This window comes from Ovis canadensis, chromosome 1 (assembly GCF_042477335.2).
Source record: "Ovis canadensis isolate MfBH-ARS-UI-01 breed Bighorn chromosome 1, ARS-UI_OviCan_v2, whole genome shotgun sequence".
Lineage (NCBI taxonomy): Eukaryota > Metazoa > Chordata > Mammalia > Artiodactyla > Bovidae > Ovis > Ovis canadensis.
Genome location: NC_091245.1, coordinates 14,665,282 through 14,687,697, shown reverse-complemented (window position 1 = coordinate 14,687,697; position 22,416 = coordinate 14,665,282). Strand labels below are relative to the sequence as shown.

Genomic DNA, 22,416 nt, shown 5'->3' with positions numbered 1-22,416 from the left:
ACATAACAACTTCTCAGGGTTGCAATCCATGCAGAAGACTCTTGAAGTAGCACTTCCCTGCTGAGGAGTTCAGCGGGATCAGTCCATGGGGTCAGAAGACAGATATACGCAGCCCAAGAGCCACACAACAGCTGTGCAGCTCCATAGATGGCCCTGTGTATGTTACTCAGGCAGGTGTTGAGCAACTAGGGTGGCCACATTTTTGGTGGCCAATGCTAGCATTTGCCATGGCAACAGCTCTGAGTTAAATTAGCTCTAGGAATTGGAAGCAGCAAGTCAAGGAAGGAGCAGACAAAGGTCCCTTGACTCTGAAACCACTAATAAATTTTCCTCTAGTCCAGGCTAGAACAGGTAATACAGTCGTCACAATGATGGCTACTATTTACTAGGCACTTAATATATTTATATGCTTCCCTCGTGGCTCAGAGGGTAAAGCGTCTGCCTACAATGCGGGAGACTCAGGTTCGCTCCCTGGGTCGGGAAGATCCCTGGAGAAGGAAATGGCAACCCACTCCAGTACTCTTGCCTGGAAAATCCCAGGGACTGAGAAGTCTGGTAGGTTACAGTCCATGGGGTTGCAAAGAGTCGGACACGACTGAGCAACTTCACTTTAAAATATTTATTAAGCAGTGACATTTAATCCTCACGACAATCCTATGAAGGCAATTAATTTTTAGTCTGCGGATAAGAAAATGAGGTACACAGAGATTAGGTAACTTGTCCAAGGTCACAAAACAAGTGAGTTCCAGAATCAAACCAAGGACTGACTCTAAATTGCAAGCTACTCTACTTTCTTGCAGTCAGATAGATCCAGGGGAGCAGAAAGAGGAAGCACAGTAGAGTTCCATCTTACAAAGGAGTTCAGTACTAAGGACACAGAATAAGGCCAGCCTTATACACTGTCAACACCATCCTTATAAAAAAGCCTCAAAACAGTTTGTGAAGAATTCCTATTTTGAAGCCTTTCTAGGCAGAATGTTATTCAGAAGTTAAGTCATTCAAGTATTTTACCACTGAGAACACATCGCTTTTATCACTCTCCAACTTTCTACTTCCTCTTGTTAGTGTTCAGCATCTTCATCTTCCATACATGCTTATATCTGTCCCTCTTTGATCAGTATTACTTATTTGTCCTTATCCATGGAAGATTTTACTGAAACAACTGTCAGTCACCTCCTTGCCTCCCATATAATGCAATTCATTTCTGTCTCGGTGAGAAGCAAATTCCATGAAAGTAGGTGCTTTGCCCATTGGATGTCTAGGACTAGTATCAGCAGTTCAAGAAACATTTGATGAATAAACTGATAAACAGTAAGGAAATCCTTAAAATCATTAACCTACTTTGCCCAGATTTTAAGAATATGCCCTTAGAATTTCAAGCTGGATTAGCTGCATAATATCAGAGATGGAGAATAGGTAGCAGATGAGGAACCAGATCTGGGCTGCATCTTCATCGTACTATGTTTGTTCAAATAATGGAATAACTGAGAATTCTTCACACTATTTAAAATATTATGTGTTATTCTTCATTCTCCTTTTGTTTTTTGACCCAGGATGTAGAGTTTAACTTGCATAAGGTAAACGTATGTTATGTGAATCTACTAACTATCTGGTCTGTAGGGACTGAAGGGAAAATCCCACTGTGGTATGCGACTCTGAAATATATGAAAAATTCCATTTACAAAATTCATATAAAGGCTATTCAGAAGCAGACAATATGACAAAGAAAGAGATTCTTTGAGAGATGTCTAATTTCTTCTGTGAGTTCATAGACCCTCAGACATGCTTGTATTGGAAAAAGGTCCACAGTCTAGCCAAAGAGAAAAGACTGTTCCTTCTAACACCCTCATAATTGGAGGACAGGCAAGAATCACTGAGCTGGGATATGATCCAGAGAAATTCATTTCGGCCCCACCAAACACGAGCATTCTGACCTACACGAGCAGAAGACGATAGAGGGAGAAGAGGAAAGAAAACATAAAAGGCTCTACTTACCAGAGTTGCAGGGTGTGCCTTGGGCAGATAAGAGAGAGAGCCTTATGGAGCAGCTCAGCCGTATCGCACACACAGTGTAAGCTTGGTGTTAGCGTCCAGCATGCGACTGTTTGTTTTTTGCAAAAAAGAACCCCAAACAGGTCGTCCTCTTTTCCCTTTGTGCATTTGTGCTTAAACTCCAAAGGGTTAGTTAAACTTGTAAGCAAGGATGTCAGTTAATCAGAACAGTACTTCACATGAAACACACAAACGGTAACAGGGGCACATCATGCTCAATGTAGAGGTGCTCAGCAGCTCGACTCTCTTGCTTTCCTTCTCCCCTTTCTTAACCTTTCAAAATGAGAACTGGGTGTTCTCAGCAAGCAACTATGTTAAAACTCTTCATGTACTCCCGTATATGGTGAAGCAATGAGCCATTAGAAGTGGGTTACCTCACAAACAGAGTGCTAAACCAGCACGTTCATTTTGGAAATCTGCTCTCAAATAAATCACAGCCGGTTCTACATTGTGGCCTTTATAACTCCAGCTCCTGCTATACACATTTCAGGATCACAGTCAAAGCATATTTTGCCTAAATATCATTTTGAGCATTGTCTAGACCAAATCTGATTGCCACAGGAGCTTAAATTGCCTCACAGAATTTGGCCATTGCTTCACAACATAGGAAATAAGCAGGCAAACACACATATATGTCCCAGAGACACATGTATATAATATGGTAAGTTTACATATACACACAAGTATCCAGGAAGAACTCAGGACAACCAGCAGGAACATAACAACTTCCATGTAGTCCAGGCAATGAACACGGTGGTAACTGGTAAAGATGTCACATGATGGGGTGACTATGGATAAGGGGAACCAGCGTCTCAGTCAGTGCAGCTAATTCACCAGTTTGTTTTGGAAATTGACATTTCTCATTTATTTAGTAGATAGGGAAAAAAAAAGTATGGGGGGCAGAGGGAAGAGGTCCACTGCCTTTCCTTCCCAATATTCAGAACTCCCTGCTGTCTTTTGAGTGACAATGCCACAGAGTAACCATGTTGCCTTCTCATCAAATATGACACAAAATTCAGGTTCTCCTTGACTGTGGTCTGCCACAAAATGCAAGATGACACAATGGTGAAGCAGGTCTAAAGGATTAGCCATATGCACCTTCTAGTGATTCTGACTGACCAACACATCATGGAACCCCAGTAAAGAAACACGAGACAAATGGCTGCTATGGTGAGGTTAAAAATTAAGTCACACTGGTCATGGAAAGCTAGTGATCATGACTCTCAATCAGCAAAGCTGCAGTCATACTGTTCCCAAGGTACCTTTCCAACACCTGGAGAGAAAAACTCAAAGTACCTTTTGTTCTGTCTGTTGGGCCAGCTGGTTCTGGAGTTGCTGAAGCTGGTTTGCTGAACCTTCACAAAGGTCATGGTAAGTCTTACTGAGGGCATTCAATTGTTCAGATATCTGTTCTTTCTCTTTTTCGGACAGCCTAGAAGATGAAGCATTTAAAGCTCCTTTAGAGAAAGACCTCTTCCCCAATTCTCCTCTATTGTTTCAAAATGACGTCTCCCCCTTGGATAGTATTCTTCTTTGTCACTGTTTATGATGGATCACCTGGTCAGTCTCCCATACTCACTGAACACTTTGGCATCTAGCTCACGGTTTTCCTGTCTCAGACTGAGTCATGATTCTTGCTGATGTCAATGCTCATACCACCAATTATCTGACACTCTATACCTGTAGTCCAGCAAACCTCCCAATCCAAATGGCCTGCAGGCCACTTCAGCCTCATCCATACTTAGATGCTCCCATTCTCTAAAACTATTCCACTTCTGACATTTTAAACTTCAAGAATCTACTATCTGATTATAACTTCTGGTTATAATCCTACCTGGCTAGCTTTCTTCCTTTACTCATATCTCTTCTCTTTTAAAAATGAAATATCTTAAAGAGACAAAAGAGGATACAGCAAACTCATTTACTCATTACCTAACTACCCAACTTTCCCAAACTTTAGTATTTTACCAGATTTTCTTCAGACCCTTTTCTTGACTCTGGTGAATTCTGCAAGTTCCTTTTCTCATTCTATCGATACATTGTGTTTCTGAGACTGAATCTTATGATTCATCTTAAAACTACCTGTCGATTTACCAAACTTTCCTTGACCTCTCCATTTCTCTTAATCCATCTATTATCTTTTCTTCTCATTAAAGCCCACACAGTCCACCTTCTCGATCAATCCCTCACTGTTACCCTTGCACCCTTTCCTCACTAACAAGACTCCAAACCCAGATCAATCAAACCCTTTGACTTCTCTGATCCCACCTGCAGACCAAGTGTATCTAGTGGGGGGATTCCAAAATCATGTAGAAGTCCTCCTGGTCCAACCACTACCAGACTTCAATGCTTCCTGACAATCCTCTGGGCGCCCACTCTAACTTTCAGCAAACAACCTCTTTACCTATTTCAAAGAGAAAATACAGACCACTGGGCACTAATTCTCTTAATTTCTGACTTTACTTCTGGTATATTTACCTGTATCCATATCTTCCCTAATCTCCTTTTCCCCAGACCTCAGAGGAAAAGCTGCCTCAACTCCTACTGAGGTCTGTACTTTCTACCCACAGATGGATTTTATCCTCTTCTACATCCTCTGCAACCCCTCTTCCATGATATCAATTTTTCTCTCCCTTTTGGGCCTTGAGACTCAAGAGTCCATAAACACAGTTAAGTCCCTTCAATCTTTTAAGAAAACAAAAACAAAAACAAAAAACTCTCTCTTGATGATAAATTCTGCTCCGAGTATTTGGTCTACTATTTCTCTCCTTTCTCACAACAAGCTCCTCGGAAGAGTAGTCTAATTTCCCTACCCACTACCTTCCTTGCCTCACGAGCTCCCCATTCCTCTAAATCTGACATCATCCCCCAACTTTTCACCAGAGTCACCAAAAACTTCCAACATGCCAAAGTTAATAGCCATGTCTTACTTTACTTGACTTTTGACCATTTCCTTCTTTTCGGAATTGTGTTCTCCCCTGGGCTCTGAGGTTTCACTCATAATTTCCCCTTACTCCTCTAAGGCTCCTTTATAGGCTGAGAAGCCCTTGAACCCTTGTAAGATAATCCAGTCATGGTTTTTACTATGCTAATCTCTATCACTTCAAATTTCTCTCATAAATTCTAAATTTACACATATAGCTGCCACTGGACAACTTTAGTGGAACCACTTGAGGCATAAGTAATATATCAGGGTCTTTCAAATACAAATTAGAGGTTTATCCTCTGATGTCCTGTGGGCTTTTCAGATTCATAATATCTGAAACTAAAGTGGCCTTCTTACCCCTCAAGCCACACCCTCTCCTGTATTCCCTAACTCATTTAGCAGCATCACCAAATGTCAGTGGCCCAAGCCAGAAACCTGGGAGTTATACCTGATCATTTTCATTTGTCACAAAGCCCTGTAAGTTTATCATCCTTAATATCTTTTGAATCTTTGTCTCTTCTCCACCTCATCATTTCTTGCCTGTATTGTCAGAACAGCCTCTTAACTGCTCGCTGAGGCCTCTACTCGTGCCTCGTGTCTATCCATTCTCCACGAAATTGTTCTAGAAACCTTTATGAACAGCCTGATCAGGTTCAAAAGCCCTCCTGACACATAAAATGCAAATTCAGCATGGACTACAAAGTTCTTCCTAATCTGACTCCTGCCACCTTGACTTCTCCAGCCTGAGTTCTCATCGTGACCCTGAGTTTTGGTCAGTAAGATCCAGTCCTCTACACGTGCCATTGTGTCTCATTTATGACTCACTTGTGACTGTGCTTGGCCAAGAAGATCTGTGAAGTTTTAACGGCCTCAGAGACTTGCTCCCTCTTGGTTGTCAGCTCCTCTGCCAGAACCTATGCAGTAGAAGAAAAGAGAAAACTTCAGAGGCCAAGAAACTGAAGAATCCAAAGTCATTTAAAATAAAATCCTCGGGAAAAAAACCTAGCTTAGGTAAGATTTTCATCACCACTATCTAGAGTGATTTAGAAAGCAGAAACACAAAGAAGATGACTTCTTCAGTTTCTTTAAGTCCTGGAAGCTAACATTTACTGAGATAATAATCATTCCTGAGTGGCCCATATGTACCTTATATTATCCCACCTAATGAGCAATCTCATATTATGCTACCAAGGCAGTGATGGAGGGACCTTCCACTCACCTGTTGTTCTAAAATGGCCTTTTCAATGTCTGTTGGTTCTTTGGTCTGGGGTGAGGTAGCTTTGCTTTGTGTATTCTTCGCTAGGATAGATACCCAGCCCAAAAGTTCTTTAACCTTCTCCACGTGCTCCTGTTTTTCCTCCTCTACCACTTTCTAGAAGAAGAAATAGAAAATCAGTATCTTGGTCAATGTCTTACTAGACAGGCCCGATTCAGGGTTCCTAAAATAAAGACATGAAAGTTACCTCAATCAGTTGCTCCAATAACCCCAAGTTAAACATAATTTATCCCACCCACACCATTGTTCACCAGTGCCTGTGTGATACTAATAGCTAAGTTCATTATACCTAGGTTGGCACTTTTCTTAGAAAAGCATGCTATTTTCCTATGGGATGTGCAGTCAATAGTTATTTACTAATTTTAAGAAGCCCTTCACATACAGCATCTTATTTTCATAATTCTTAGATTTTCAAGTGAAGAGATGGACATCTACAGAGATTAAATGAGGTATGTACTGACATAAAGAAAATCTTTGGACAACTTATGTAGGCAAAAGTTGGCACAGGTTAATGTTTCCAAGAGCATTTCTTTTGTAAGAGTTGTTGAATATGAGTAAACTTATTTTGCAAAAACACAGATTTTTATAATTACAGAAAGACTGCATACTCTTTACAACAAATTCAAACAATCTGAGATGCATAATATATGTCCCTTTAACCTCATTTCCTCAGGAGTTTGATACAGAATATTTCTAAACTTGTTTTTACGCTCATTTGGTACCTCTGCGGTACACACTCTTGTTTTTCCTGAAATCGTAATTATACATAGAACTCAAACTTGTTTTTTCTCTTCAAATAATGTATTATAAGTATCTTTCTATGTCAGTTCATTTAAATCTATTTCATTATTTTTAACAGTTTCATAGCATTCTATCATATGGAATTTGGATAGCTCCAATATTTCCTTTAACAAATTATGCTTTATTAAGGATCTCTCTTCACAGCTCTTTTTTTCTTTTTTTAAAAATTTATTTTATTTATTTTTGGTCATACCACGGGGCATGTGGGATCTTCGTTCCCCCACCAGGGACTGAACCTGTGCTCCCTACAGTAGAAGCACAGAGTTTTAACCGCTGGACCACCAGGGAAAGCCCCCATAGCTCTTTCTTAAAGCTTATAATGTTTCTATAATAACAAACCCTGGAAGTGGGAGTGTTGGACACAAGACAGTCAGTCCTCATTATTCACTAGAAGGTTGTCATGTGCCTTAGAGAGAAAATGTGCTTTAATAAGACTTGTTCAGGTGTGAGTTATGCTTCTCTTAGATATGAGTTCAGTGTTAGTGAATCAGCAAGATTTATTAAGTAAAGTCCTGGAGAAGGGCATGACAACCCACTCCAGTATTCTTGCCTGGAGAATCCCATGGACAGAGGAGCCTGGTGGGCTACAGTCCCCGGGGTAGCAGAGTCAGACACGGCTGAAGCGACTTAGCACACAGGTATTAGGTAAAGTGCTTTTAAACAAAAACACACATAAAACCAGGTTGTATGTTATCCACTGACCAAAAGTTGGCAGGAACCTAACCCTGTGTTCCCATGGGTACAAGAATTCTTTATTTTGCTGGTGCAGTGCACCCAGCAACTTCATGGGAAAAGTACACAATGGACGTCAGCTGTGTGTGCATTTTAAATCTTGACAGATGAGGTACAGGATTTTTTATTCTACTCTCAAGATGATCTAGAACCAGCTGTCCTCACCTCCTCCTCCTCTAGCCGCCGGAGCGCATCACTAATGTATTTTACATGCTGAGTTGTTAAGGTCACCAGTGCTGTGTAGCGAGTCCTTAAGTCCATGAACTATGATTCAAAAAAAAAACAATTTAGATAAGTTATCTGCCAAAAAAGTCAATTTAAATAGTTGACAAAAAGAGGAAGTTTTCATGAAGTCACATGCTCAACAGTAATCAAATCATAAGGCCCCGATGAGCAAATCCTTCCTTGAGGCCAGTGTACACATCCTTGCCCACCCCCTCCTTTCACCTCTTGCGTGATGGCATCTGAAGAGGAGAGCATGCGACGGCGCTTGCCCGGGGATTTCTGCTGCGATTCCACAAAGGCCTTGTATGTCATCAGCTGTAATTCATAGTCCTGGGAAGGAAGACACGGAACTGCATTTACGCCGGGCTTAGGGCTCACACACACCATGCAGTAGCACCGCAGCGTTTCCACGGTGATGATCCTCTAGCACAGAGGTTAGCAAACTTTCTGAAAAGGCCGTACCATCTATTCACTTCTGCCACTGCAAGTGGAAGCAGCCGCACACAGCAACTAAAGGAAAGAGTGTGGCTGCGTATGATAAAACACAACTTAGAGACACTGCAAGTTGAAGTTCATATAATTTTCATGTGTTGTGAGGTATTATTATTAATTTTTTTTAATAGCCTTTTCTCATGGGCCATATAAAATTGGCAGGCAAGCTGGAGTTAGCCTGTGGGTCAGGTCTGCAGACTCCTGAGTTGGCAATTTGTTGAGTGCTGACCGTATCCTTCATCTCACATACAGGGTGACTGAGGCCCAGAGACAGGAAGTGAGTCTCCCTAATTGACTCAGCGGGTGAGCAACAGAGTCAGGACTGGAATCAGTCTTCCATCCATCCCTAAACTAATGCTCTTTCCCTGTTGCCATGCTATTGTGTCACTTCCTCTGCAGTTTTCAGAGTGCCGCCCTGGTCCAGGCCCTCTTCCTGGCTCACATGACGCTGCAACAGCCTCCTATTCTCCTTCTTAGACTCTCACCTCCAATTTATTTTCTGTCATGCTACTGGAATAACTTTTCTAAAGTCAAAAAGATAACTTCATTTCCCTGTTTGGAAAGTTTTCAATGACTTAGAGCAGATCTCCTCAAATATCAACTTTCACCTGGGGATCTTGTTAAAATGCAGTTTATGCATTTCTGACCAGTTCCCAAGTGATCCCAATGCTCCTGGTTCAAAGACCACATTTTGAGGAGCAAGAATAAACGGTAAAGACAAAGGAACTGAACAAGGCCTTTCATGGGTTGATCCCAATCTCTTCTCTCAGTTTTCATAATCACTGTTTCTCATGTATGCTACAATTTCTAGCTATACCAGGATAGCTAGAATTTGTTATTTCCTCATATAATCATTGTATTTTATTCCTCTGTGTCTTTAATTATGAAGTTCCTTTTGCCTGGAATGTTTTGCTTTCTGTTGTCAACTTTGAAAATTCTAGGCAGGAGGAAAATACTGAATGAGTGCTTAAGCAGTCTATTGAAGAAAAAAAAAAGCTTCACCAGTGGCTCAGTGCTAAAGAACCTGCCTGCAATGCAGAAGCTACAGGAGACACCGGCTCGATCCCTGGGTCAGGAAGATCCCCTGGAGAAGTGCATGGCAACCCACTCCAGTATTCTTGCCTGGAGAATCCCATGGACAGAGGAGCCTGGTGGGCTACAGTCCATGGGGTCACAAAGAGACACACACGATTGAAGCGACTTAGCACAGTCGTAGTAACAACCAAATACTAATAAAAATAAAAGTATGTGCTACCATTTACTGAATGTATTTTAATTTTGAGGTATTGTCCTATGTATAAATTATCTCATTTAATCTTTGCAACCATTCAGTGAGGTAGCTATTATTCATAATTTTGCAGACATAGCAACAGAAACTCTAAGGGGTAAATGTTTGCTCGAAGTCTTAAGCCTGGAAAATGGCAAAGCTAGGATTTGAACCCAATTCTTTGTGATACCAAGTCTCCTGTTATTAACTAAAGAAATGTATGCATTAAAAAACTATTTGCTGAGCACCTACTATGTGTTTGTCATTGTTCTGAGTGCTACACACATAGTGGGGAACAAGTCAGAAAAAACTTCGCTCCCCTGGAACTTCCATTCTAGTGGGAAGGCACATGATAAACAAATCAGTATAGAAGAATCTCAGGTCAGTTTTCTTTAAAGACCTTATCAGAGAAATAGGGAGTAGGGAGCCAGATCTTGCATAGCCTGATAAACTATAAAAGAATTTAGAATTTCAGTATGAGTATGACAAGAAGTCATGAGACAGTACCAAGCAGGAGTGACAGGATCCAATCTATCATGTTTCAGCTATGGCAAGGTACACATTTCCCTCACATTTTAGTATCGCTAAAATTGGAAAATGTCTCACTTGGCATTGGCAATAATTGGTGGAGTTTCCCCCTTTTGGGCAGTGTGTAAAGTAACGCAACTCATAATCAACAGTGTCTGAGGTTCCACGACATGCGGTACGTTCTTACAAAGTGAGTCTGGCTTCTGTGTGGGAAAAGAGCCTGAGTGGGCAGGAGCAGAAGTGAGAGAGCAGCTCAGAGCACTGGAGCAGTTCCAGAAGGTTCTTCACTTAGATGCAAACCTGGGGGGGGCGGTGGCAGGGGGAAGGGGCGCTGAGGCGCAGTCAGATCCGGGAGCACAGCAAGATGGACCCAACTAGGTCCCAGAATGCTATTAAACATAAGGTTTAAGGTGAAGAGAAGAATGAAGAATGACTCTTTGGGCTTTTTTTGCCTCAGCAGTAAGGAAAATGATGACACTATTTCCTGAGATATGCAAGACAGTGAGAAGTGTGTTGAGAAGAAAAGCCAAACATTCTGTTTTTCACATGGCAAGTTTAAGAGGCCTGTCATTCACCCATTCAGGAGTCAAATGGAGACTCCTTGAAACTCATCTCTGTCTGATACCTCTCTGAGCATCCCCAAATATGTGCCATGACAAACACACCTGCATTAACTTAAAGATGGAGCAGAAGAGATCTGCTAGCTTGTCCAAAAACAAAACCTCCAGTGACACGCAGATCTTCAAGCTGGAGACTTTTTATGTTACTTTTAGGACTGGCAGCATTACCTTTACAATGGTGGAGTACTGCTGGGAAAATTTTTGACACTGGTCCAGTTTCGTCTGATTTCTCTCAATTTCTGCAAACAGCTCCTAGGAACCAAAACATCACAACCTTTTATCATTGTCATTATCATCACCGAAACAGGTAAGCATTTATTATGTTCTACGGCAGTGGTTTTCAAACCTTAGCTCTGTCAGAATCACCTAGAACACTGGATAAAACATAGATTGCTGGGTCCCATCTCCAGAGTTTCTGACTCGATAGATTTCGGTTCGAGTCTGAGAACTCTCATTTCTAACGTTCCCAAGTGATGCTGAAGCTGCTACTCTGGCTGTCAACACTTTGAAAGCCACTGTTCTAAGTAGTTTACATGTATCATTTCATTTAATCCTAACTACAAAAACCTCATAAGGGCAGTTGAACAAGTAATGGATGATATGCATTTCACTGCTGTGGAAAGCAGAATACTAAGAGATTAAGTAATTGGCTCAAGTAAGGAAGCCAAAAAAAAAAAAAAATCCCTCAAAATGCCAACATATAAAAACAGCTTTGAATGAGATAATTTTCTTCAACTCATAGCTTCCTTGGGTTTTCATTTTCTATATTCTAACCCTAGCAAAACAAAATGCAATATTGACCATCTAGTGCTTTCAATATATACTCGGGGGAACTCAGGATTGGAAGGGGCCTTCCAATCTTGGAAGGTCCTAATGCAAAACCAGTATCCAGTGACCATTCTGCCTGAACCCTTTTCAGAAGGGGCTCAGAATGTCTTGACATTTGGGGGGAAGTTAACTGCGACTTCCACTGGGTCATGCCACACCCACCGTCTGCTGGCTGAGCTGCTCGGAGAGTACTCTGCTGTCCTCAGCCTGGCCTGGCTTCATCATTTCCTGCTGGGCAGTGGTTTCCTCAATCCATTTGATGAGAGTTCCATGGCAGGCTCGGTAATCTCCCAGGACTTCCTGGATACTTTCTAGCTCAGATTGGCTGCAGAAGCAAAGGGAAACTGCTATCAGATATCTTAGTATAAATACAACTAAGTAAACAAGGCAGTTCCCTCTTTAGCCCAGCCATGCCTCCAGCTGAGCTTGACCACAGAGGAATGAATACATCTGTATTTCGAGGGAACAGCAATGCAACACTGAGTGGGAGCTATGCATCTACCCAGCATTCTGTGGGTGAGAAGTAAGTGGAAACCAGGCATGCCCTGCTGACCTGGAAACTGCTTTGAAGCCTGGCATCCTGTGATAATCCTTGTCAATTTTTTCACCTATGTTGCCAAGGATTACTGGGGTTGCCAATAAGGTAGTGCTGCCTGTACACTTTGGTCTCCTGGTGATAGAGGACCTGTCAGAGTGTACAGCCATGATTTATGACTCACTGTAGTTTCTTGGGGAGAAAAGTAGGGGTAGAGTGGGTGAAAAATAGTAGTTATTGTTAATTCCAGTAACAGCTTCTTATACCACTTTTATTAGTCTCACTAGCAGGGACGGGGGAGCCTGCTGGACTGCCGTCTCTGGGGTCGCACAGAGTCGGACACGACTGAAGCGACTTAGCAGCAGCCTTGGGATGATAATTCAATTATAGAGAATTAATCCAAACTTACATGAGTCTCTATCACCCCCCTCCCTATATATTTTCCTAACTAGCCTGGCCTCAGATAGGTGGTTTTCTGTCTTCCCTATTCAAATGAGTCATCAAAAACAGAACCTCAAGTAACAGATAAAAACACTAAATTAGCGAGTGAAAAGGAAGCAAGAAATTCTGCAAAGCCCCACTATGAATAATGACTCACATTAAGTATCAAAGCTAGAGAATCCCCTGGTGGTCCAGTGGTTAAGGCTCGTGCTACCACTGCAGGGGACACAGCTGTTCCCTGGTCAGTGAGCGTATGCTTACTTAAAGGCAGGAATCAGCCAGGTTGGGGTAGAAATTAAGTGACAGTGTGAAATTAAGTGACAGTATACATTCTGGACAACATTCTGACCAATCTCTGCCTTTAAATAAGCATACACAGAAATAACTCTATTTTCATTTAAAACCTAGTTTCTGAACCCTAGAGAAGAAAAGAGTGGGGCTATCACTCACCGGGTCTCGAGCTGGGCAATGACCCGGTGCCAACGGTCTTGTAGCTGGGAACCTTTTTCCTGACAGCGCTCCAAATCCAGGTTTCGCTCTGGGGTCAGACGGCTCAGCTGCTCTGCCACCACCTTGGCCTTGCCGATTTCCTCATCCAGGACTGAAAACACTGAATTCTTGTCCTTCGCATCACTAAGCCAGTGCTATAAAAACACAAGCAGAGCAACAGGTTAAATATATTCCATGATAAAAATGACTCAGACTAAGGAACAAAACGAGTTATTGTCTATAGCTGGCTCCATGTTACATCTGTGATTCAAACCCAGACTCTACCGTGTTTGCGCCAGAAATGCCTCCATAGTCCTTAGGCACACTAGGCAACCAGTAGCGAAAAGTGCAAGAAACCTGTTTGAAACTTGAGTGTTTGAAACCTGACTCCACCACGTATAAGCTATGAAACCATGACAAGCCACTTAGCCAATCTGAATCTTGGTATTCTATCTGCACATAGAGGTAAAATTCCCTCCTCTAGCCACCTCACAGAGTTGCTTGTGAGCATCAAAGGAGGTAAGAGCTAAGTGATTTACAAACTTACAGCCTAACATTGATTGTATCCAATTAAACTATGACTTTACTGGGGAGAAAAGGGAAAAAATAGAGAAGCATGGTCCTTTATCTCCCTTTTGTAGTTAGATATATGTCTCGATCCTCTCTTCTTTGGACCTACATAAAAAGACATTAAATATAATATTCTGCCTAATTTGAATGCAGACTTTAATCAGTGGCATGCCATCCAAAACTGCATTTCTCTGCTAACCCCAAGCAATGAGTATGTTAAGTCAAACTAGGAACTAGGAAAAACCAACCCGTAATGTAGATCGATGGGACTCCAGAGCTGAAAGATCTGCTGGTACTGCTTCTTCTTGACTCAGCTTGATTTCATAACCTTTGACTAAGAGTTCAGCATCCTGGATGCCACGCACTATAACATCGATTGTCTTCAGCCTGTGAGGATAAAGTCACTTCCATCAGTACATGCATTTCAAAAGCTGGGCCATGGGCCTGGAGTACTACCAAGAGAGCCACCAACTGTAACTGTCGGAATCAACTTCACCATTACTGAATGATGGCAGGGTTTCATAAAAACAAGCGTAGTATATGTACTGCCAATTTAAGCCGATTGAAATATAGTTTGGGGGACACTGGGACACACACACACGTGTGCATATGGTGGGGGTCTCACAAGAAAATAGGCTTGAGGACAGAAACCCACTCAAAACCATGAAGACTCCAAGATCTCCTCAAGGTCATAGGTGTGGATGTGTGGGCTGAGGCAAGACCCTCAAAGCCTAATACGCAGTTTAGATAAAAATTTCTCTTTCTTTAGTGTCCCTTTTTCTGTTTTAAAAAGAAGTATCTAATCAAGCAGAAATGAGATTCAAAATAGTCATAAAGCTGCAAATCAACTCCCCTTCTTCCCTTCTATATTCCCAGCATTTGTTCATTGCAGCCCAAATGAACCCACTCCATGTTATTTAGAACTAAAGCCAAGGTCTCTCTTTATGAGTACAAGCTCTTCAAAACCTGTAATCTCCCTGAATTGTTCATGAAACATTCCAGATACTTTTTTTTCCCCATCCGAATGGAAAACATTGCCCTCTTGACCCAAATTCTCACTCACTCACTTGTTTAAATAGACAGTGGAGAGACCATACACATGGTCCATTTTCTCCACCAGCAGATTGAGTTCTGAGCGCAGAGTTGGGACACTGGAACCAGATGGGGACTGATGGAGAAAGCTGTTGCATTTCATGGAAACAGCATCCAAGTCCGCCCTCAATTGCTGGAGATCCTCTTGAGTATGCTATCAGGAACAAGACACACAACAAACACAGAGACAGCACTGAACCAAGAGGTTAGCAAGAAGTCCTAGTTCAGAATAGCAAAATATCAGAAACAGACCAAATGTCATATATAGGAGAATGATGGAATAAACCAGGCAACCACGATGAAGGCGGAGCAGGGCAAAGAACACAAACAAATAAATTCTGAACACAGACTTGACTACAGACATACCTTCAGTACAAAGACAAAAAGAATTACAAACTCTAGATAGTAGGTTTGCTTTTTGTAATACTATGAGTTAGCAGTTCTGAAACCATGATCTGTACATGTTAGAATTAAGCAATAAGTAAAATTACATTATGGATAATGTAAAGGAGGTTTTTCAGTCTTGAGGAAGGGAGTTACAAATATGGAAGAAAAGAGAGGTTAGAATAAGCCCTGAGGTATTGGTTTGGAACAGGATGGAAAGAGATATATACGAATATTTGTGGTTACGTGTATGCCTGCTGCGCAGGCCTAGAGTAGAGGCCCAATAAAAATGAGCACACTCAGCACCCAATCTTGGTTCCTAAATAAAGGGACCTAAAGAAAGCAAGACTCCTCGGAGAGACACTGATTCTAGGGTTGGGGTTGGTAAAAGTAAGAGGAAGCAGGAATTGTTGAGTTGGAGATGCTACCAAAAGGGCAATTATGGGTATCTTCCCTGGTGGTCTGGTGGTTAGGATTCTGCACGTCCACTGCAGGGAGCACAGACTGCATCCCTGGTCAGGGAACTAAGGTCCTGCAAACCACATAGTAGTAGTTAGCAGTTTGTCGCTCAGTCGTGTCCGACTCTTTGAGACCCCATGGACTGTAGCCTACCAGGCTCCTCCCTCCATGGGATTCTCCAGGCAAGAGTACTGGAGTGGGTTAAAAGGCATTTATTAGGTCAATTAAAGAAATTTCAATTAAGGTCTTAGATAACAGTAATATATTCAATATCAGTGTTCATTTCCTGATTTTAATCACTGTCCCGTGGTTATGTAAGAGACTATCCTTGTTTTTTGAAGTATATAGGGGTAAAGGAGCACCATGTCTGGAAGTTACTCTCCAAAAAAAGATTATTATTATTATTAGAAGAAAATGACAAAGCAAATGTAGAAAAATGATAACATTTTTGGAATCCAGGTGAAGGCTACATGAGAATAGATACTTTTCTATATATCTGAAACTATTTCAAAATAATTTTTTTAAAAAAGTCCTTTAGAAGAGCTCAATATTAACCTGAATTTCTTTGAATGCTCTCTTTTGCAGGGACAAATAGATTTTGAATGACTATAGAAAAGTAAAAAAAAAAACAAAACCAAACTTCAATATGAGAATTATAGGTTTATTTGACATGACTCTTTTCATACTGTTTATGGGGATCTAGAGGCAAGAATACTAGAGTGGTTTTCTAATGGCAGAAAGTGAAGAGGAAGTAAAGGGCCTCTTGATGGGGGTGAAAGAGGAGAGTGAAAAAGCTGGCTTGAAACTCAACATTCAAAAAACAAAGATCATGGTATCTGGTCCCATCACTTCCTGGCAAACAGATGGGGAAAAAGTGGAAACAGTGGCAGATTTTATTTTCTTGGGTTTCAAAATCACTGCGGACGGTGATTGCAGTCATGAAATTAAAAGAACTTGCTCCTTGGAAGAAAAGCTATAACAAACCTAGACATCATATTAAAAAGCAGAAACATCAGTTTGCTGACAAAGATCCAGATTCAGAGTCAAAGCTTTTCTGGTAGTCATGTACAGATGTGAGAGTTGGACCATAAAGAAGGCTGAGAGCCGAAGAATTGATGCTTTCAAACTTTGGTTCTAGAGAAGACTAGAGAGTCCCTTGGATAGCAAGGAGATCAAACCAATCAATTCTAGAGGAAATCAACCCTGAATAATCATTGGAAGGACTGAAGTTGAACGAAGCTCCAATACCTTGGCCACCTGATGTAAAGAGCTGACTCACTGGAAAAGGCCCTAATGTTGGGAAAGACTGAAGGCAAAAGGAGAAGGAGGCAGCAGAAGATGAGATGGTTGGATGGCATCATCAACACAGTGGACATGAGTTTGAGCAAATGCCAGGAGATAGTGAAGGGCAGGGAAGCCTGGCATGCTGCAGTCCATGGGGTTGCAGAGAGTCGGAGACTGAACAGCAAGGAACAGTGACATGCCTCACACAGCCTCAGATTCTTTTTGACCAAAGAAAATTACACTGGGCTCTCATCCTTCTCTTAAGGCTTAGGAATTACTGAGACAGTTGAGAAAACTCTCTCCTCCTCATTAGGCATTCCTTTCCATTTCCTTTAAAACGCTAGATCAAATCTAATATTCTTCACAGAGCTCTCTTGTCACACCCCAAGTAGAAATGTTCCAGTAACACTCTATATTCATACAGCAATGTTTGCTTGGAAATCTGGAGGTACACTGGGTATTCTCTTATGACGTCTCTTATACTGAAATCTCTAACTGTGCCTTTAACCTTTTGCTCTTCTTTAACTACACTATAAGCCAAAAGCAAGGACCTTTGGCTTACTTTCATTGCAAGCCCCCCAAAACTTAATAAAGCAATTAATATTTGCTGCTTTTACATCAAGAATATCACCTTACATTTCCATAGCATTTTACTTTTCCAGGAGGCTCATGGCATGTACTGTATCACTTAATTTTCAAAACTTCTGTGACTCATATAGTTCAGTTCAGTTGCTCAGTTGTGTCCGATTCTTTGCAATCCCATGGACTGTAGCTCACCAGGCTTCCCAGTCCATCACCAACTTCCGAAGCCTGCTCAAACTCATGTCCATTGGGTTGGTGATGCCATCCAACCATCTTATCCTCTGTTGGCCCCTTCTCCTCCACGCTTCAATCTTTCCCAGAATCAGGGTCTTTTCCAATAAGTCAGTTCTTAGCATCAGGTAGCCAAAGTATTGGAGTTTCAGCTTCAGCATCAGTCCTTCCAATGAATGTTCAGGACTGATTTCCTCTGGATGAACTGGTTGGATCTCCTTGCAGTCCAAAGGACTCTCAAAAGTCTTCTCCAACACCACAGTTCAAAAGCATCAATTCTTCAGCGCTCAGTTTTCTTTATAGTCCAACTCTCACATCCGTACAGGACTACTGGAAAAACCATAGTTTTGGCTAGGCAGACCTTTGTTGGTAAAGTAATGTCTCTGCTTTTTAATATGCTGTCTAGGTTGGTCATAATTTTTCCTCTAAGGAGTAAGCGTCTTTTAATTTCATGGCTGCAGTCACCATCTGCAGTGATTTTGGAACCCCCCAAAATAAAGTCAGTCACTGTTTCCATTGCTTCCCCACCTATTTGCCATGAAGGGATGGGACCAGATGCCATGATCTTAGTTTTCTGAATGTTGAGTTTTAAGCCAACTTTTTCACTCTCCTCTTTCACTTTCATCAAGAGGCTCTTTAGTTCTTTTTCGCTTTCTGCCATAAAAGTGGTATCATCTGCATATCTGAAGTTACTGATATTTCTCCTGGCAATCTTGATTCCAGCTTGTGCTTCATCCAGCCCAGCATTTCACATGATGTACTCTGCATATAAGTTAACTAAGCAGGGTGACAATACACAGCCTTGACATACTCCTTTCCCAATTTGGAACCAGTGTGTTGTTCTATGTCCAGTTCTAAGTGTTGCTTCTTCTGCCTATAGATTTCTCAGGAGGCAGGTCAGATGGTCTGGTATTCCCATCACTTTCAGAATTTTCCACAGTTTCTTGTGATCCACACAGTCAAAGGCTTTGGTGTAGTCAATAAAGCAAAAGTAGATGTTTTCCTGGAACTCTCACTTTTTTGACGATTCAATGGATGCTGGCAATTTTATCTCTGGTTCCTCTGCCTTTTCTAAATCCATCTCGAACATCTGGAAGTTCATGGTTCATGTACATTGAAGCTTGTGCTAGCGTGTGAGATGAGTGCAATTGTGCGGTAGTTTGAGCATTCTTTGGCATTGCCTTTCTTTGGGATTGGAATGAAAACTGACCTTTTCCAGTCCTGTGGCAACTGCTGAGTTTTCCCCAATTTGCTGGCATACTGACTGCAGCACTTTCACAGCATCATCTTTTAGGATGTGAAATAGCTCAACTGGAATTCCATCACCTCCACTAGCTTTGTTCATAGTGATGCTTCCTAAGGCCCACTTGACTTCACATTCCAGGATGTCTGGCTCTAGGTGAGTGATCATATCATTGTGATTATCTGGGTCATGAAGATATTTTTTGTATAGTTCTTCTGTGTATTCTTGCCACCTCTTCCTAATATCTTCAGCTTCTGTTAGGTCCATACCATTTCTGTCCTTTATTGTGCTCATCTTTGCATGAAATGTTCCCTTGGGATCTTAATTTTCTTGAAGAGATCTCTAGTTCTTCCCAGTCTATTGTTTTCCTCTATTTCTTTGCACTGATTGCTGAGGAAGGCTTTCTTATCTCTCCTTGCTGTTCTTTGGAACTCTGCATTCAAATGGGTATGTACCTTTGCCTTTAGCTTCTTTTCTTTTCTCAGCTACTTGTAAGGCCTCCTCAGACAATCATTTTGCCTTTTTGCATTTATTTTTCTTGGCGATAGTCTTGGTTACTGCCTCCTGCACAATGTCACGCATCTCCATCTATAGTTCTTCTATGGATGGAGGGTCGTACTATCTCCATTTTCTGAGAAAGGAAACTAAGGATGAGAAGTAATTTGCACAGGGGCTTCCCTGGTAGTCCAGGGGTTATGCCTTTGCCTTCCAATGCAGGGGGTGTGGGTTGGATCCCTTGTTGGGGAGCTAAGATCCCACATGCATCATGGTCAGAAAACCAAAACATAAAACAGAAGCAATACTGTAAAGAATTCAACAAAGACTTAGAAAAAAAAAAAAGGTCCCCATCAAAAACATCTTCAATAAAAAAAAAAGAATTTGCTCAAAGTCACAGAGAAAAGCGTACATCAGAGCCCATAGCAGAATCTGAGCCTTTCCGTACTATTTGTGGAGTCACATGACTGACAGTAACCATGTCACAGAACATAACATACGTGTAAGGGACAGAGCAGGAAGCAGCAGCTCTGCTGAGCAGTCTTAGAGCACCCACCTTGCTCTGAAGGCTTACCTCTTGTTCTGCAATCCTTAACGCATTGTCTTGCCGAGCATCTTTGTCAGTCCTAGAGCTGGCTGGGGACTGAATTCGCTGGATTAGCCTCTGTTCACACTCCTCCAGGCGCAGCCGGATGTTCTTCAGCTCTGAAATGTACATCTTGGCCACAGTTTCCTCTTTGTCCTCTGTGAATGCACAAGCACAGAAGACCATCAAGCACCACAACAGAGATCAGCAAACCTGGGAAAAACAGATTCACCCTTAGACAGGGTACCACTGGTTCTAGCAGAGCTGATACTCCATGAATGAAAGCAAAGCCTTATATGGGGAACCTTCTGCCTGTTCCCAAACTCCCTGCATCATATACTGATCTTTGAGGTCCAAATACATAATTTCCACAAGAAAACGGGATATGTTTATTAGCAATAATGAATAAAATACAGCCATTTCTTCCATGATCTGATTTTGAGAATTCATCTCTGTGAGTTATTCGCTATCTCAAGTTTTTCTAGCAATGCAAGTGGTAAAAAGGTGGTGATGATACTTCCTAGTGTCTATGAAGGGTCGAGCAGCACCCTTCAGGGCTTTCCTTCCACCTTTCCCCTCCCTCTTCCCAAGGCACATACCATTCTCCATGGACTTCATGAGGTGCTGGAAATGGGTTTTACACGCCTCCACCTCCTCTTCCAAGTGAAGACGGTCAGCCACTGAGAAGAGGGCCGAGTCACGACTCTCCTGCAGAAAGTCTTCGTAGTGGGCCTGCAGATTCTTCATAACCTGGTGGTACTCCCCAGGTGCTGAGGAGCGGAGCTGCAGAGAAAACAAACAGTGGACATTTCAATGGAATCGAAATGTAATACAAAATAGTGCACAAATCATATTTATAAACATGTCGATTTTTCACAAATTGAATGTGTCCATGAAATCAGCATTCGGATCAAGAAGCAGGACATTACTAGCATCTCAGAAGCACTCTGTGCCCTCTCAGATGCAAACCTTAATGACGGCCAATGCACCAGCATTCCCCTATTCCGCACATTTATCCAAAAGGTTTTAGTTTCTAAGATCCTCAAGCTCCTAACCCTGAAACAGTATCCCTGACTTCATTTCCCACTAATTGGGTGAGTAGGAGTCTCACAGTAATAGAAAAAACTTCCTGCTAAAAAAATAAAACTTTCCAATAGGCTATAAGCCTGGGTTAAAGCTTCCATAATTACCTTTTCCAGATTCCAGGTCTTTACAAGGTCAAGGTCCTTCCTCAGATAGTTCCAGGAGATAAGGCTTTTGGTGTTGACATGTAGTTGATGCCAAAGGGCCATCACCTTCTGATAAGATTGCTCCACCCTACAAGCAACACAAAACCTGGCTATAGCTTTTCTAAGGCCTGAGGTCCACCCTAGAGACCTTCTAAGGGAAAAAAATGTGATTGTCTCAGCAGAGCTGAGCAGAGAAAGGCAACAAGTGAAATACTAACAACATAGAAATCTTTAAACCTAAATTAATTGATATTCTCAAGCACATATTTAGCAATATCATAAATGTTACCTGAATATATTGATACTATGAGAAGTCAGAGTGGAAAAGCAATGACAGACAAAATAGAGACAAAATAACTCCAACTGAAATTTTTGAAAAATTACAACAATTCTTAGAAAGCAAGCACAGATTCAGCCCTCCATCAGTTCACCCGCAAAGGGCAGAAGTGGAAGCACAGGGTGGCAGCTGAGCCAGTACCTGCTGGCCGTCTCCATGGCATCCTTATTGGGTGGGGGGATGAGGAAGCAGACTGACGGCACCATTGCCTCGTTCCCTGTGGGGCTGATCACTTTCCACTTGGTCCTCTGTGAGTTATCTTCCAATACACACTCATCATTCTTGCAAATAGTTATCTGAAAAGACAAATTTATAAGTTATTTCTAATGGATAAACAAACAACCTATTATTACCTGGTGCCTGATCCCAAGGCTATGAAATCCTTAAGGAAAAATCATTTTGGAGATCTTTATCACCTAGGGAAAGTTTCTGATTTTGACAAAAAGATAATGTGTATAAATATACAACCCAGGGATGGTTGCAACATGAAAGAAATAAATGAAGCAAGTGTTTATTAAATGCCTGTTACATGTCGAGTAACTCAGATATGACAGTTATATGGAGACTGTCAGAGCTCCAAGAGCAATCTCTGTATCCCCAATGAACATGGTAAAAATTAAAGGGATATAATACAACTTTGCTTTTGTGATACTTCCACATCCTCCCTTCCTGTCACCCCAGTCAAATCCCTGAAATGTTTAAGCATTTGAAA

The 22,416-nt window shown here is 41.6% G+C and overlaps 1 protein-coding gene across 5 annotated transcripts in view; it reads right to left on the bottom strand.

Moving 5' to 3' along the window:
- Nucleotides 1–22,416, bottom strand: part of MACF1 (microtubule actin crosslinking factor 1) — a 343,697-nt gene that overhangs the window by 125,430 nt on the left and 195,851 nt on the right. For all 5 annotated transcript variants that reach the window (XM_069586902.1, XM_069586911.1, XM_069586919.1 and 2 more), the window contains 14 exons: nt 21,846–22,000; nt 21,329–21,455; nt 20,738–20,921; nt 20,127–20,296; nt 14,850–15,028; nt 14,031–14,169; nt 13,174–13,367; nt 11,910–12,072; nt 11,088–11,171; nt 8,235–8,342; nt 7,953–8,051; nt 6,198–6,350; nt 5,804–5,892; nt 3,349–3,484 (listed from right to left, as the gene is read on the bottom strand). In XM_069586902.1, the coding sequence (XP_069443003.1) occupies nt 3,349–3,484; nt 5,804–5,892; nt 6,198–6,350; nt 7,953–8,051; nt 8,235–8,342; nt 11,088–11,171; nt 11,910–12,072; nt 13,174–13,367; nt 14,031–14,169; nt 14,850–15,028; nt 20,127–20,296; nt 20,738–20,921; nt 21,329–21,455; nt 21,846–22,000 (1,980 nt within the window). The remainder of the gene's footprint in view (nt 1–3,348; nt 3,485–5,803; nt 5,893–6,197; nt 6,351–7,952; nt 8,052–8,234; nt 8,343–11,087; nt 11,172–11,909; nt 12,073–13,173; nt 13,368–14,030; nt 14,170–14,849; nt 15,029–20,126; nt 20,297–20,737; nt 20,922–21,328; nt 21,456–21,845; nt 22,001–22,416) is intronic.